Below are 18,055 nucleotides of genomic sequence, written 5' to 3'. Positions count from 1 at the left end.
CATTGCCAATAACTTGTTGTCTGGGAAATGCTCCGACTGCAGCCAGCGGCCTCATGTACTAAGGGGTTATACGCACAAAAAAACGTGCTGAGCCACCTTGTCAAAGCTCATATGTTTCAATACGGTAAAAGGTTCTGCAAGGTCTGTCGGTCGCTTACGCACGGATCAGCTGCTCAGATGCATGTCAGGCTCATTATTCACGTTGAATTGTTCACATCAGAGTTCCATTGACGATCAATATTGATCATAAATTAACACACAGTAGTTGTAGTTACACAAGTGGATATTGATCTATTCACAAACTTATTAATATGTTCTCATTCACCAAATTGATGATCTGTATTAATTAATACAACATTTTATAATTAATATTTTAATCCGCTATTTTACACTATTCAGAAAAAGATTAATGGAATGAGCTTGTTTTTATTAGATAACAAAGAAAATGATTTGCGTCTGATGCTTCAAGTCAACAAAAGTCACGAAGATTTTTGTGAAACAACTTTGGATCAAAGTGAAGCTGTAGAATGAAAGCAGCTGAAACCGTGTGATATAAATACACTGTCACATGATTTTTTCATTTGTCATTCGTACACAAAACGTTTTCAGATCAGATCTTCATCATCAATTAATACTCAGCACTTTAAGTTACTGATTTAAAGTTTTATTCTTGTTTAACTCAAATGGAGACGTTTCAAATAAAGCCCTGATCATCTGTAAATAAAGTATTCGCGTTAATAACTGTGTATATAAAATATAAACATTTACACCGGAGCTCGTCTGCATATTCGAATATAAACGGTTAATCCGATTTACATTCATTCTTTCATTAGTTTGTCGTGATCGCAGAGAGAAAAATTCGTGTCGCAGACAGATTTATACATGTAAATATTTTTGTGCTGCGCCATATTCTGGATTTCAGTTTCCGGACATATTTAGTAGAAGATCAACAAACTTCTTAGTACATGAGGTCCCAGGTCTCCAAATTATGCAAAATATAGTTCCAACACATTGTTTCTTATAATGTTTATGACGTTAATGTTGAAAGAAAATTCATAATAAGATTTTATTACAATAGCATCCAAATGGTAAACTTTGCTTAATCATAATGAATTTAATTTAGTTTATCATTCTTTAGTTGTGCAATAATTGTGTCAGGTATCCTTGACTGAAGGAGGAACTCTGTTGCCATGTCGATGCTCCGAAACCTTGTGGTACATGCTCACTACATAGTATTTACTGCTTACTATATAGTATCTAGTGCTAACTGCACAGTATCTAGTGCTCGTTGCATAGGGTCTCCGATATTCATTAAAAGTATACATTGCACATTACATAGTATCTAGTGTTCATTCATAGTACACATTTTTCATTACATTGTATCTAGTGCTCATTAAATAGTATACATTGCTCATTACATAGTATCTAGTGCTCATTTTATTGTATACATTGCTCAGTACATAGTATCTGGTGTTTATAACATTGTATCCAGTGCTCATAACATAGTATTCATTGCTCATTAAATAGCATCTACTGCTCACTACATAGTGTCTAGTGTTCATTAGACAGTATCTAGTGATCACTACACAATATCTAGTGATCACTACATAGAGTTGTACATTACATACTCCCTACCGTGTTCATGTCGGTCTTGTTATTTTAGTTATGCTGTTTAATCTACCTTGTCTGTACAACTGATGCCAGTCCGCTCAATAGCAGTAGTATCAAACACAAGGCCGGGCAGTGATGTAGGAGCATCTCACTTTTTATTTTAGGGAATCCAGACACCCTGCAGAGGTAAATAATTTTGATCACCACCCACAGTCAATAATTATAGCTACCAGTAGGGACATTTACTTATGACTGAGGACACTGTCCATCACCCACTCCATCCTCTCATCACTTGTTGTGCCCACTCCACCTGAAGTCCCCGCATCATTGACACCCCCTCAGTCCTCAGAGACACCATGTTGTATGATGTCCCACAAGTAAGAGAGACTCTACAATGCTGCTCATGGGGCTTGCCAAGTGCCTGTCCTGCTGTATCAATCTGATCACAGCCTACAGCAGCACGACAGAGCCATGACTAAATCTGAATATAAAGCCGACACAGGCCAGCAGCCAGATTATACATCACACCTCTTTGCTCTTTGACAAGCTCAATTACGCCACTGTTGACCATGAAAGCATGAATTTAAATGATAGCGGCTATTTTCAGTTGCTGAGATCAGAGAACAAACACAAACGCTTGTGCTGAAAAATAACTCAAAGTGATGTTCGGTTTATCTGCAAGATTTTTTTCTGTGGTGTTGCTTTAAGTTCACCCCTACACTAGGATTTCATTACTGTATATACATTTATTTTAAAACTTCTGTTAGTGGATTTAAATACTAAATATGTACACTTGTAATTCTGACTATTTTCTTATGAAATAACTTTTTTCATTCAAGGTTGATTCTGATAAATGGCTATGTTCGTAAACAGAATTACATTTATTTTTCTATTGGGTGACATGAAACTCATGAAACATATTTTTTTTATGATGGAACATTATAAGTTGAAATTAGAGTTGGAAGTACGCAGGCACATAATAAATAAGTTTATTAAAGGTAATCATATATGCGAATCACAACCATGACTTCCTTACCAGATCAGTCGTGGCCCGGGTTAACAACGACCCCCATTGGTCCCAAAAACCTACAGGGCAATAATGGAAATTGGGCTTGTGTGGGTGGGAGGAGGAGATTAGGGACTGAATATTTGGACAATAACTAGAAAAAATACAGAGTAGTTTGACAGGATGAAGAGAAGGAATGTGGATAAAAGGTGTGTCCAGGAGACCAGGTGGAAAAGTAACAAGGCAGAAGCTTAGGTGCAGGTTTTAAGTTGTACTACTATTGTATTGATTGGAAGATAAATGGAGGTGTTACCCTAGAACTGAAAAGAGTGTCAGATAGACTGATGAGTCTGAAGCTTGAAATTGAAGGTGTGATGTTAAATGTTATTAGTGGCTATGCCCCACAGGTGGGATGTGAATTAGAGGAGAAGGAAAAAGTAGGTTCTAGGTTCACCTTCCAACAAGACAATGGCCCTAAGCACACAGCTGAAATAACAAAGTAGTGGCTTCAGAACAACTTTGTGACCATTCTTGAATGGCCCAGCTAGAGCCCTGACCTAAACCCAACCGAGCATCTCTGGAGAGACCTGAAAATGTCTGTCCATCAAAGTTCAGCATATACTGTATATACAGTACTGTGCAAAAGTTTTAGGCAGGTGTGAAACAAATATGTAAACTAAGAGTGTTAATAGTTTTCATCAATTAACAAAATGCAGTGAATGAACAGAAGAGAAATGTAAATCAAATCAATATTTGGTGTTGAACACCCTTTGCCTTCAACGTTGCCCGTTTCTTTGTGCTTCTTCAAAAGAGCTTGAAAAGCACATCTTGAAACCCCAGTCTGCTTTGAAATCTTTGTCTGGGAGAAACCTTGCTGATGCAGTATAACTACCTTGTGTCTTGTTATGGTTAAAGTGGTGCATTCTCCGGCAGCCAGGGCGACATCGACCAAGGTGATTTAGGATTCTGCACAACAATCACAGAAATGAAAAGTGTTGTGACGTGTATGAGGTGGAGGATAAGTAGAGGCTGGCCAGAGCTGGGGTAGACTGATGACTGTTTTCTCTCACTCGTGAAGTTTACAAGGGCAAAAGACAGGTTGGTTCAGCTACATTTGTTTTTGTTTTGGTCCTCAGACTAAATTATATTCCGCCTCCATAAACTGACCGTCCTCACTCCGCTGCACATTACGTTGCAATATTTTCTGTATGACCTCTCACAGCTGACGAATCGTGTGCTTGATTTCAGCTGTTAAGATGTTCATGGAGATAATCATCCGGAACGATCAGGTAAAAGACATGTTTATTTGTATGTAAAAATCTTTTTTTTATGTTGTGAAAAAATGGCTTCTCTAGAATACTGTAGACATTTTTCATTTGTTATTTACTGGTTGTTTTCTTAATTGATACACTTACAGGATGCTCCTTAAGCTCAATGGTCTTGGTTTCCGAGTTGTCCTTCAATTGTTTTTTTCAAAGCCTTATGCTGCTGTCTCCCTTTTGGAAATGTTTTTTTTGTGTTTTTTCCATCTGTTTGCTTTCCTTCAAGAAACCCAAGGACACAAGTATTCTGAAATCACCTTAAATTTCAAGGTTTTCTCATTCAAATGAAAACTACATGCGTGGCTAGTCTAATTAAGAAACAAACACAATTCACAGAGGAAAATGTTATTGCTGACGCAAATTGCAGGTTTATCATAGATTCAGGTTCATTTGGGAAAATAATGATTACCCAGTTTTCAATCTTTGTTGGGCATTTTAAATTGTGTATTCAATCCAATTATGGAACATTCTAATTCACAAACTTCAACCTTATCCAGCAGCCAATGTCTTAATCTTTCATTGATTTTATTACTTAGAATGGTCTTGTGGATCCTTGGAGAATTAGCAATGCCACACTTCCAACCCTTCTGTCGCCCTTCATTTTCCATATACAACCCAGTTTCTTTGTATCGGGTCAAACAGGACCACACAGAGTACCGGAGCGCCTGGCACTGCATATGTATTTCTGGCAGCCAGGTAGGTCGTTCACCTTGACCCAGAGGAAACCCAAGGGATACCTCAAACACAGTTGCTTTCGGCCCCTGAGTTACCTTGACCCTGAGATGACACAGTGAGTCTTTTTCTCCCTCATCCATCAATCATAATCAAGGATGGATTCACTTTTCATAGATCTAAATTAAACCTGTATGTTTATTCTGCCCACTAGAGACAGACTGCTATACTTGTTTCTGATCATGCCCCAATTTGTCTTAATATCCAAATCTCACTCCCTTTGTTGAAATTTAATCAATTATTATTATCCGATAAATCATTTTGTGATTTTATATCTAAACTATAGATGAATACCTTTTATTTAATCAAAGCGACTCGACTACTTCTCATTCATCTGTTTGGGAATCAAGGCCTTTCTCAGAGGACAGATTATTTCTTATCCTTCAATCCGTAAAAAATAAAAAAATCAATAAGAGAATACTTTCTCTGACTTTAGATATGAAATATCTGCATCAGGAGTGTGCTTATTCTCCATCTTCCACTTTATTCAAGAAGCTACTGGATCTCCAAGCTTAGTTAGATATCATCACAACAAAAAATGGATGAAAAACTATTGCTACATTCCAAGGAGTATTCTATGAACATTGCTAGATGTTTAATTGCTCATCAACTCAAGCACAATTGTATTTCTCATTGTATAGCTGAAATTAAAACTAATCAAAATTCTAACGGTTCAGATTCTAAAGGCATTAATCACACATTTAAAAGATAATTTGAAAAACCCTACGATCACATCTACATGCGCTAGTGAATTAAAATTATCAATCAAAGCTATGCAATCTAAGAAATCTCCTGGCTCTGATATATTTCCAAGAGTTTTATGATAAGTTTGTTGATAAATTGCCCCTTTACTTCTATTAATGTTTAATTAATCTCTAGAGAAGGGCCATGTACCACCCACCTTGACCTGAGCCAAGATAACTGTTCTCCTAAAGGATGGAAAGGTCCCAACTCTTTGTGAATCTTAGAGGCCTCTCTCACTACTGAAAGTAGATCTAAATGTTTAGCTTCACGTTGAGAAGAGGTAATGTCAAATATAATGAATAATGAAAGCATTCGATAGAATAGAAAGGAGGTACTTGTTTGCAGTATTGAGAATATTTGTGTTCGGAGATACAGTAATTCATTGGATAAGGCTTCTATATGCATCACCTCAGGTATGCAGACAAATGGAATGCATTTAGTTTTCTCAGCTCGTACAATGTACTCGCCAGGGCTTTCCATTATCGCCATCTCTTTTTGCATTAGCAATAGAACCCTTAGCCATTGCGCTGAGATCATCCACAGAGATCAGAGGTATAATGCGCAAAGAAATTGAATATCGAGTATCACTTTGTGCTGATGATATATTATTATATTTCACCAACCCTGCATCATGTCTCCCCTATATTCTGTCACTGTTTCAATATTTCTGCATTTTCTTTCTGGGTATAGGGTCAGTAATGGAAAAGCATATGCTTTCCAGCTGCTACAACAATTTGCACTAGCTTGGAACATTAATGCTGGATTTAGATCACTTGGTATATTCCCAAAAGCTTATTTCCGCTAATTTCCCTCCACTAATGGAAGTTAAATCTGACCTCCAGAAATGGAACAATCTATCCCTCTCCCTAATGGGAAATATTAACATAACCCAAACTTTTTACCAGAACTTTTAATTTTGCCCAAATGCTTTTGATACATTAGATAAAATGGTCTGTAGTTTGGTTTTGGGTGGGAGGTCTCAGAGGATCTGCAGCTCATTACATTAAGATGCAAGTTTAACAATGGTCTCTCCCTTCTTAACTTTCAATATTATTATTTGGCTACTCACGTTCAACAAAAATATCTTTATGTTCCAGATTGGCTTTGGTGCAAATTTGGAACGATCTTCCTCTCCCTCTGCACTTGATGACTCTTTCAAGAAACACCTTAAGACATTCTCATTTGTGCAGGCTTTTCCCTGATTTTCTGGACTCCTGTGTTTGTCTTATGTGTCTTGGCCTTTTAAAGTATATATTTAAATTGTGTATTGTTCTGATTGTTAAAGCGCTTTGTGACCCTGGTCTGACCAAGGCGCTTTACAAATAACCTTTACTTACTTACTTACTCTTATTTTGTTCATCATTGCCAAAAAAAAAAAACAGCTGTCAAGAATCCCCTAGTATGCAATACTATCGAAATTGCTATCCATTTCAGAAACACCTTAAATACAAAATGGCCTCTACTCTAGGTCTTGCTTGGGCAGAGCGTTCTCCTTATTTATAATAAGGAAGTACACAATATTCAAGACCTATACTGTGTTAAAATTTCTAACAGCGTAATGTTAAAAATTGAGCTCCATTTAAATAATCTTTTCAGATATTTTCAACTAGGAAATGTTTTCAGTTCAGAGCTTCTCAACAACTGAGTGAAATTTAGCTTTAGTAAAGCTAAGCTGTCCAATATTTACATTGGAATTGAGGACAGAAGTGAGGTAATGCTAATCCAATTTGTAATTTGACATGTTTTATTCTTCTACACGGAAACTGATACTAGTGAATGGCAATACCTGGTGCACACCTGATTCTGATGTTGAAGTGGTCCTTTGTAGCTTTAATCCATTTGGCCACCTCTGTGAGTGCTGAATACTGCCTCCACCTGGTTTGGATCTGCTATACAGTCATGGAAAAATATCATAACATTTTCTTTAACAAAAGTTAGACAGTAAAGAAAATGAGTAATGTTTAAAAGCACTGTTTTTGTCAGGACAATGTTATAGCTATTAAGACGGTTATTATTTAAAAAGATAGGTACTACTCCTTTCCATAACCTGGGCAAGAGGTCTGATAGAGCACAAAACTAACAGGTAAGCTTGTCCTGATCATTGCCCTATAAATCTCTCCAAGAAAAGGTGCTCTTGAGAGCCGATCTCACTTTCTAGCCAGAGGGGGTGAGCCCTATGGCTTCTCCCAGGCATTTCTCTTTCCACCCATCTTGCCTTTGGCATCAGCCTGGCCTCAGGTGTTATAGCAGACCAGCCATCCTTCATATGACAATTTTCTCGATGCATCCAGTTAGCATCAGCTTCCTGTGCTGCTCTTGGAGCTACTAATGAGGCTTCACAGAACACTCAAGTACACAAGAGCAAGATTAAAACATGGTTGATCTCACTATTGTAAGAAGAAGAAGACGCTTTTGAGGATCATTTAATGTGACCTTACTATTATTATTAAACATCAACTTAGATCCAAGGTAACATTTATGTGCATCATTATCTATTGTTATTTTCTATCTGGATCCAAACGTTGATGTGGATACTAATGGCTTTTTTTTAAATACCACACTAACAGACTTCACCCATCATGAGTTGTTTGTGTGAGAGATGGAGGCGGACGATAAGAGGTCTGAGCTCCTTATTAAACTGACATAACGCTTTGGGCCTTTGTCTTCCTCGAGACTGAAAGTCTGAATTAGGTTGTGTCAGGTAAATTTCATGCTAATAGCTTCTCTGACATTTTGCGTTGTTATTGCTTGTGAAGATAGGATATTACAAACACACCGGCTACGTATCCGTCTCGATGAATTTTCTCATGTTAAATATCAAAGGTTAATGGACAATATTTAAATTTCAACAGAGGTTGACGAAAGCGGTCGTTTATATTCATCAACAGTCCCGATGAAGTGCAATTTTATCTTTGTTCGGCGCCATTTTACATTGCTGATAAATCAAATTCACTGTGTACCAGCATAAGTGTCTGGACCCACAGAAGCGTCTCTACATGCAAATGAGGAATAACAATACAGAAGTTGACTGGATGAAAGGGAAAATACAAAGACGACCTGCCATCTGCTCCCTTGAAGCGCTTTCTGCTCTTTAAAACGGAATGTTTGGTGTTCCTGACCCTCTGAACGGGGGCAGCTGTTTTCAACACAAATGTCAGCCCACATCAAAATAGCTCCCTAAAGCATATTATTATATAGCTGCTCCAGCCTCAATGTTTTAGTCTAATATTGGTGAAGAGTATGAAAAAAATTCCACGTGGTCCTGAACACTGGCCTCTTAATAAGAACTGAACTGCAAAACTTCAACTTGCAATGTTCCATATGATCATCAGTGTGCAGCAATGATATATAACAGTATCATTATACAGACATGATCAAGAATTCTCTCTTAGGCTAATACCAACTCAAGCACCTTATCTGCTGCCTTGCAAAGTGTTATATTTTTTAGTTCTTCATATTCAGAAAATCATACAAATAAAGCTATTAACAACAGCTTTAACATATTTAGACAGACTGTCTGTAATGATGGTTCAATGTTGAACCTTCATGGCTATATAGCAGTAACTAGATATTATTTGAACGACCCTTTTCAGCAGTAACTTTTCTGGAGAGTCTGTGACTGCCATGTGACAGCAGAAACTGCTTTACATCAAATATATGGTATTTTCATATGAAGTACTGAGATATTGTTTTAACTTATCACAAGATAAAACCAGAAAACAAGAATCTCTATCATGTTTTGCAAATAATGCACATACTGAAAATTGTCCAACGACCAGTAACCGTAATTACGACTTTACATATTGGAGCTTTAAAAGAGGAACAACGTAGGTATCAGATTGGAATCCATACCGACCATCAATCTGTCCTGGTATACGTATTGAACATGAAAAAAACTCTACAAATGGAGTCTCTGAATTTTATTACAAACATTTCTACATAGCTAGTCCCTCCGATCACCATCTCTCTGCATATATCAACATTACTCTTTACTGTATGACTTATCCCAAATACTCATCTGTTTTCCCCAAGTCTACTCCCCGCATGTCCACTGCCACTCATACCTTTATTGCTGCTTGTCATGGGCTACCTCATAAAAGGGGCTCAGTCAGAGGACCAGCAGCAGGTCATACGCTGTAAATAATGCAGGGAGACTGCTCTAGATGCCGACACTGCAACAGGAATTGTTCGATGGAAAAGAAATCAAAACATGTTCAAATCAAACTACATGTTTTCACATTTAAGACATGTAAAATTGCCACTATTCAATCTAATAATATTATGTATTATCATTCATGATAACATAGGTGTGCACAAATGTTTATGGGACACTGTCAGGAATACGTCTCTTTAGTCTAATTTGTTTCATAGGGAGTATGTCTGGCATGGAATCAAAGATAATAGTTTGAGCCTACTGTGAATGTAAACAGGTTTTCTCATACATATGAGCTGCTCACATACCTTGACTCAAAATGAACATGACGATAAGCGTGATAAGTGTGATAGGTCTCGCAGCTGCTAAGGATGTAAACATAGTCAGAGGACTGGGACTGTTGCATGATTTGCTCTCATGAATCTCAGTATGTCGCTTCATGACTTGTTTTTAAAGTCCAGACAGAGCAAACCTACTGTGAGAAAATAAGACGCTCATGGCAGAGAATGAATGTTTAAGCAGCCATATGGCTGACAAGTCACGCACGCTTTCACAACGCTAGAGTCGCGCACGGTCGGCTTCACCTTCAATCCATCCTTGCACCGTCAGCTGTGTGTTGCTGAACGAGCGGCAAATAAAGACAGCTGTGTGCGGTTCTGACAATAGTTATTGATTACGACTGTGACATGATGAATTTCTCTCATTGTTAACCAGAACATTGATGATCTGGTCCTCTCATTACCTGAGTCCATGTAAGGAACAATAGCACATCATCTGATAGAACATATGGCTGGCTGACACCTTAACCTTCTCGTCAAGGTGAATAGTTATCACTTTGTTGGGGTAATTTATTAAGATGGTTCCCTGTGCGTCCTATTTTGGGCGTAGAACAGTACGATCCTTCCTGAAGCATAAAGGGTGGATCGATGAAGCTGTTAACCAGTCGATGACTGTACAGAATGTTCTCTGGCAACATTATTCATGTGTTCTCACCATCACGGTCTAACGGAAGAAAGTGCTTGTACGACTAAAGCCATCATCATGCATGGACAGCAGGATGTTTGTGGTTTGAGGATGTTTCTACTCAAGCTATACAATCACGTCGACGGCACGGAAATGTAAAGCATGTTTTTTGAACCGCCACAGACGTGCGGCTCACCAGCATGTTTCCACATTAACAATTGATTCACTCTGCTTCCTTCCTTTAATCCCACAGATCTTGTTGTGTTTTTTCTATACGTTGTTACATTTATGTTCACCATTGTTAGCACTGCACCTACACTAGCAACTGTTTTGGAAACATAGTGCTCATTTTTGGTTCAAGCTCACCAGAGTACAAAGCTTAGCCAGGAAAGGATCTGACATCAAACCTAATGGAATAAGAAAGCAGGGGGTGTGGGAGACAGAAAAGTGTAGTGGAATCTCATTCAGACCAGGTTCTCACAAGCTTAGTGCTGCCCTTAAAGGTCTTAATTCTGGCCACATCTGGGGTTAAAGCTAGCTTATCCCGCCCTGTCCTTGACCTTTTCGGTCTCTGGTAATAAATACCACATAAAAGATTCATGTGATTTATCTTTTCTGGGCGACCCGTTAAAAAACGTCTCAGAGACAGACCATGACGCCTACTATTAATTATCATGATGCTAGCTTAAAGAAAGCATCTGTAAAGTCAAAAGCAGCATTAACCTTGAGTAAGTCAGGCTTATCAGGCTTTCACATTAAAACTGTGGCCCAAAACATGTATGTTGAAATTATTTGTGTTCTGAGGGCAGTGTGTGTGTTAATGGCTTTCATTGTAATAAAGCATGTGAAAGAAAATAAAGAGATGTTTTTTCTAAAATCTGATTTATTACTATGATTTCAAAGTAAGTAGGTATATTACATTACTTTCGTTCAACTGTAAGTTGACGTTAATTTAGCATTAATTTCACAAATGTATTGTTTTGGTATTTGATATCAATACAGCAATATGATAGCTGCATTTATGGCTCATGGCATATATCACATGAAGTTGTTATAGATAGAGCCTAAAAGCATTTTTATTTAAACCTTCATTCTGACTTGAAATTGAATGTGTAAATGTAGACAGACAGTTGATACTGTATCATTTACACATTTCTTTTCTTTCTCTTCACAGATAATTACAAGCAACATGACAGTTAGAGTTTTATCAAAGTCAATGATTATTCCTTGTTTTCAGATGACAAGTGAAACTACAAATCAAACAATAAGAAGTAATATGTCATATTTTAATTTTTAAAAGTACTTTTTGGGATTTTGGTCTGGTGACAGACTTCAAACTAATATAACAACAGATGTAGAAGGCAGCTAACAAGGTTGCCAAGGTTGTAGTTATTTCAGCGTTCTTTCCTTTGGATGAGAAGAAACAGAGGAGCCTTCATGCTTCATGCTGAATTTAGCTTAAAGTTGCTCAAAGAAGCCCGGACTCAAGAAGACTTTAAGGAAACTGATGTCCCTTGCTAGCTTTCGGTAGTGTTTTTGACACCAACAAGGACATGGATTTAAATGTGAATGTATTCTCCTCGCCGAGACGTCATGTTTAGATATCGTGCCTGTCCTTGAACCTCCAAGGTGGAACTACCCCTGGAGCACTGAGGATTCTGCCCCGGAAGCCAAGCGCTGTGTTAGCTTTGACATTAAGAGAAGCTTCTGAATGAGCAGTAGAAGCTTCTAGAGCCACTGTTGCTCTCATGACTTATTGAACTGTGACAGCTGTTGAATATGCAGATTGTGTCCTGCTCCGCCCTGAGGGAAGCGGCTCACAGATTAAAAGGGCTGAAGATTGTTGGAACCTTTGTGAGAAGCCAACACACTCTCATTGTGTCTCGGTGAGAAATTAAGATGGAGCTGATGTGGAATGGCGCTCATTCATCTGAATTGATCCCACTTGCTTAATGCTCCAGCACCTCAGCAGCCGCCTCAGGATGTTCATCTCAACCCTTTTTTTTTACACTTGGAGCACCGATACCGCACAGAAATGTCAGGAAAACATCTTTAAACAGGTGTATTTAAGTGCATCTGGTGCTGAATGCCTTCATCTTAGTTGTCAAATTAGAGATTCAATTTACACGTTTAGAAATAAAAACAGTCCCCCTGACGTCTCTCCCGCTATGAAAAGGTGAGGAGCTCAGTTATCAGTGGGGGGACTCGGAGAGGAATAGCCTAGATAAAACTAGTAAGGAAATTTGGGCGTGTGGGAGGAGGTCACAAGGCACACTCAGAACATCTCTGATACCTCTGTCATGTCCATGATTAGCAGGAGGAGAGAAGCTACTTAGATTAGATTATTTACAGATCATATTATACTGGTGTTACATCAAAGGCACTTAATAATTTAAATCTTACATTGAACTTGTCAACTTTACACAGTGCTTTACTCCAGTAAAGTCAGGCAACCATGAATCTGGCTTGCTGAGAAGAGCACATATTGTTTTCATATTGTCAACCTCAATTTCTTCCACTTATAGTTAAAAGTTAGATAGTTCAAAAGATTGTGTCATATATAAAATATGGACTCATCAGTAGTTTGTGTAGCGTGAGAACTGTTTCATTACAATGTCATAAAAGACTGCACAGCTGCCACCTACTGCAGGAGATAAAGACTAATGTCGGCTTTACATTCAATCATCCTGGTTACTGGTTACAAAAACTCTCTCCGTACCTCAGACATGATGGAAATGAATGCAAAGCTGTCAGAGAGACTATAGATGACTGTGCGGTGAGAAATCATCAGGTGTGAAGTAGGAAAATTGTCATAATTAATACTCTAATATACTATTTAGAAAGCCACTACTTTGACTGTATCCAAACCTTTCATGTGCCACAGATCCCAGCACCGACTGAAACTGGAAATCTTTGATACCTGCTTTCAAAGTGGGAAAGTTTGGTGTCAACATTGAAGAAAGATTGCAACTGGTAGTTGTGCACTAGCATTGATGAGTTTGTGCATGTACACCAAACATAAATGCTACTCTGTATGCATTCATTTTATTAAAACAGCACCTTTAGTCATGAGCATCCATCTTCTCTTTCGACATTGCTTTTATTAATTCATTATAGGTTGTCCGCAAAGTATATTTTATTTAAACAATCTGCACTGTGAGACATGCATGGAAGATTGTGAATGGACGTATGGATGATTGAGGACGTAGAATTTTACTGTACAGCTGTATGATAGTACATTTTTGTGCAGTAAATGCAGCCTGTAAGAAAGAATAATATGCAGAAAAACACTTGCACAGTGTGTTCCTTCTTTCTGATGGTGTGGGGTATGATTTTCTTAGTAAAATATGTGTTGTGACCATATTTTGGTAAACACTTGTGTAGCAAAGCTAGAAAAGCTTGAGAGTTCTGTGTAGAAGAAATATGTAAACCAAAGAAATGTAATAAAGCGTTACGTATTGCTGCTTTAAGAAAATACTCCTCAAAAACATTTGGTATTAGAAGAATACTGTTTTAATTTGATGATTTTCTAATCCATGGTCAAAAAGTCCATTAAACAAGATCTCAAGAGTTGAGTAAAAAATCTGGAGTTAAAAAAAAAAAGATTTTGATGATTCATTTTGTGACCATTTTATATTTCCTTTTTTTGTTACACATTTTAAGTGCTTTGTATCTCATTGTTGTATTCATTTGATGTTGTCGAGGTTTAGTAAATACAATGCTAGTGATGTAATGGCTTTTTTAATTACATATTCTGAACTCTTAAGGAACATTTACTTGCAGTTGTGGAAGGTGTGGTTTATTTGTGTGGTTTATTTGCCCCTTTTTGCACCCACATATTTTTCAGTAACTATCAGCGCAGAGAGAAAAAATTATTCAAAGTTGTAATCCATAGAACAATCCAAACAGTGAATGTAGTATTTTATTTACTCATAAATAAAAGAAAAAAACAAGTTTATGCCAGTCAAATTAGGCTGGCCATTCTTTGAAACAGGTGCCTTTTCCATTTTTACTTTGGACATAATTCACATTTCAAATAACATATGTTTTAGGGATGACCCTCAATATTACATGCCACCCTGTAAAATCGATTTAAAAATAAATAAATAAATAATATAACTAATAATTAGTCACTTCAGGGACCTTTGCACAGTATTACCAGGCTGGTTCCAATTAGATATGTTTAAATGGCTTTGGTGTGATCCATTTAACCTAATCTTATAAACCCATAAGGCAACGGATGGTTTCAATTTTCTTCAAATATAGGTAATATAATATTGAACTGAATGATATACTTGCTAGTTTAGCAAAGCCTCTCTGGGTGAAATTTTCCACTTTGCAACACTAGTTTCGTATATTTTGGAGACTTGGATTTTTCTGTGACAATATTTAGTTTCAAATAAATGGATTTATCAAGTCTCAAATGAAGAGTATCCTTAATGTCACTAGAATTTCTATGAAAAATAACACCTTTGTTATAAATAAAAGCATATTTTAAATAGTCTTTGAAATTATTATATCGAAATACAATTTAAATGAAAATGGCACCTATTTCATAGCATGGCACTGTCAATTTAAGACCAAACATTTAAAAAATCAGTTACTTGTTGACATTGCAGCATCACCTTCATTGGATGCAGCCTTGTGCGTCTTTTACGCACGAACATACCCCTCGAATCCATTATTGAAAAGTCCATTTAGAACGTTAAACATTGAAGTACACTGTACATGTATGATAACAGAAAACGTTTCACACATGCACAACATTTATTTTTGGCTACCGAAACGATGGGAACAGGAAATCTTATCGGGTTCTGTGGAGGATCACCTAGTGAAGGTTCTGAAGCGCACAAGTCTGTGGAACGCTTTCTTGAAGTCCTCGTTGGACATGGTGTAAATGATGGGGTTGATGAGAGAGTTCAAGTATCCCAGCCAGGTGAAAAAGTCAAAGAGCTCAGGCAGATAGCAGGTCTCACATGTCGCCACCACCAGGGTGTAAATGAAGAAGGGAAGCCAACAGATGATATAAGCGCCAAGTATGATCCCCAGAGTCTTGGTCGCTTTTCTCTCGCGCGCCGCCGAGATCCTCTTCTTCTCCAAAAGCGCGTCCGACACGGTCACTTTCACCTGGTTCTCACTGGTGGACGAGGCGGCGTCGCTGGAGCAGTGGAGGGAGGTCGTGGAGGCGATGGATCCGGGGGAGTCGGTGACCAGATGCGCAGAGGTCAGCCTCTTGCCCTGCGCCTTCTTAGGAGACTGTTTTAGGATCCGTTTGCGCGCCTCCACGTAAATCCGCCCGTAAAGAACGATGAGCAGCAGGGTGGGGATGTAGAAGGCCCCGAAGGTGGAGTAGATGGTGTAGAAGATGTGGTCCGTGTTGACGCTGCAGCTGGTCAGCACCTCCGCCTTCACCTGCCTCCAGAAAAGAGGCGGCAGCGAGATGGAGATGGCGATGACCCACGCCGTCGCCACCATCCCCGCCGCGCGCCTGGGCGTGCGCTTCTTGGAGTACTCCACCGCGTCCGTGATGGCCCAGTACCGGTCCAGTGCGATCACGCACAGATGCAGGATGGACGCCGTGCAGCACGTGATGTCGGAGGAGAGCCAGATGTCGCAGACGATCTGCCCGAGCGTCCACGTCTGGATGACCGTGTAGAGGACGCAGATGGGCATCACCAGGATGGACACCAGCAGGTCGGTGATCGCCAGGGACGCGATCAGGAAGTTGGCCGGCGTCTGCAGCTTCTTCGACTGGGAAATCGTGGCGATGACGAAAGCGTTGGATAAAGTTGTGGCCAGGGTGATGGCGGACAGAACCGCCGCCACGCTGACCTGATAGCCCAGACTCTCATCCGCGCTCAGGAGGTCTGGAAGGGAACTGTCGTTGGTAGAGTTCGCCGGTGGAGTCGGATCCATAACTTTCAGTACATTTCCCGCGCTGTCTGAGCAGAAAAACGTGTCCAAAATAAAAACATTTTTCTTTTAAACCTCATCTTGGTTGAAGGTCAGGGCGTCTACTTTCGAATAGATTTCCCCCAAAACTTTTCACGTTCACAAGCTCTCATCTGTGCGCAGAACACTTGCTGTGTCCTGGTCTCTTCACATCTGGGCAGATGTGACAGATAATCCGCATGCGCGCTATCCCTCGCCCCCCCAGTGGCTGAATGAGGGAGCTACGTCTTGATTTTTATAGTCTCTCACGTCAAACACACACTCAAATCTCCCTTTTTTCTCACTCCCCACCAGGAGCTGCTGGGCCATAGTGCCCCGATGTTCAGCCATACATGAACCCACTCACCTCTGAGATGATCATTCTGATGGTGGTCTTGTTCAAGCAGTCTTCATCTGCGGTAGATCAAAAGTAAAACGTTTTGAATCCAACACATTGACAATGTCTGCAGTGGACAGTACCTACCACAAGCGGGTCAAACAGAAAAAAACAAGCTGTTGAAACTGAAGGTCTTGGTAGATTGATGAAAATTGATGAAAGTTAATCCGCTGTCGCAGAGACAGTGGTAAAGTGGACCTGACACAAAACCCCTCAACACCTCCCAGAATATAGTGTTAAAGCTATGCCGTACGTTTGTAGGTGTTGTTCCACAGTTGACTCATTTTCTCACGTTCCAAATTATTCGCAACAACTAGACACTCATTTCTTCACGTGAGCTACCTGAGACAAACATTATAAGGACGGGGACATCTGAGTCTCCGGTCCACACAATGTCAGCTGATGAAGAACGAACGTAACTGTTATTGCCTTGTTTAAATCATGAGTACCTTTCAAGGTAAATGTTGGATTGAATGACAAATCAATCAAAACCCACTTTAATTCAGATGAAACTCCACAAAACGCCAACATTTAAAAACTTGATCCTTTTTTTGTCATTAATCTTTCCTGAAAAAAAAATTTGTTCAGAACATTTCAAATCTATTTTGCCGAGTTTTTTCACACTTTACTACACAAACGCACATTCAAACCTTCTAGATAGATGGATGTATACATTATCCACATCATGAAGGTCACATTTCAGAACTGAATAAAGCTAACACAAAGGTACTTCTGAAGGCTGTTAGCTTCTTGACGTCACCCTCGTTCAGGCACCACTGAATAGAAGGTGAGATGTGATACGTCAATAGTAAAAGACAAAGCGTGTTCAAGATTTCAAAAGCTTTTGCAACATATATGTCTGGAAATGCTTTTATGAGTCGGATTATTGCTGAACCAAGATCCTGCTTTACATTCCCTCCAGAGCCTGCTGTCGCCGGGCGTCGCACCTATTTTATTCATTGTCCCTGACCACACATTTCTCTCTCTGTTTGAACTCAAATGTGGACGTGAAGTGGTTGCAATAAGAATGAAGACAATTATGTGTAAAAGAGGCTGGCATCTGTGTCAGCTTGACAAAACATTAACAAACAGCTCCTGAATATACTCTGCTCCACATAACGTCAGTAGCTGAAGAAGTACGAGTCCCCTGACGCAAACAACTTGGAATAGAAACACATTCAAAGCATCGTTTTACT

The 18,055-nt window shown here is 39.0% G+C and overlaps 1 protein-coding gene across 1 annotated transcript; it reads right to left on the bottom strand.

Moving 5' to 3' along the window:
* Positions 1 to 15,295: 15,295 nt before the first annotated feature.
* Positions 15,296 to 16,524, bottom strand: htr1b (5-hydroxytryptamine (serotonin) receptor 1B). The gene has a single exon (XM_087779605.1). It carries the CDS (start codon positions 16,445 to 16,447, stop codon positions 15,356 to 15,358), a length of 1,092 nt encoding a protein of 363 aa, XP_087635731.1. The 5' UTR covers positions 16,448 to 16,524; the 3' UTR covers positions 15,296 to 15,355.
* Positions 16,525 to 18,055: the final 1,531 nt, after the last annotated feature.

The sequence above is a fragment of the Callionymus lyra genome, chromosome 18 (assembly GCF_982586985.1).
Source record: "Callionymus lyra chromosome 18, fCalLyr1.hap1.1, whole genome shotgun sequence".
Taxonomy (NCBI): Eukaryota; Metazoa; Chordata; class Actinopteri; order Syngnathiformes; family Callionymidae; genus Callionymus; species Callionymus lyra.
Note: the sequence above shows the minus strand (reverse complement) of the source record. Positions and strands in the feature narration are given on the sequence as shown.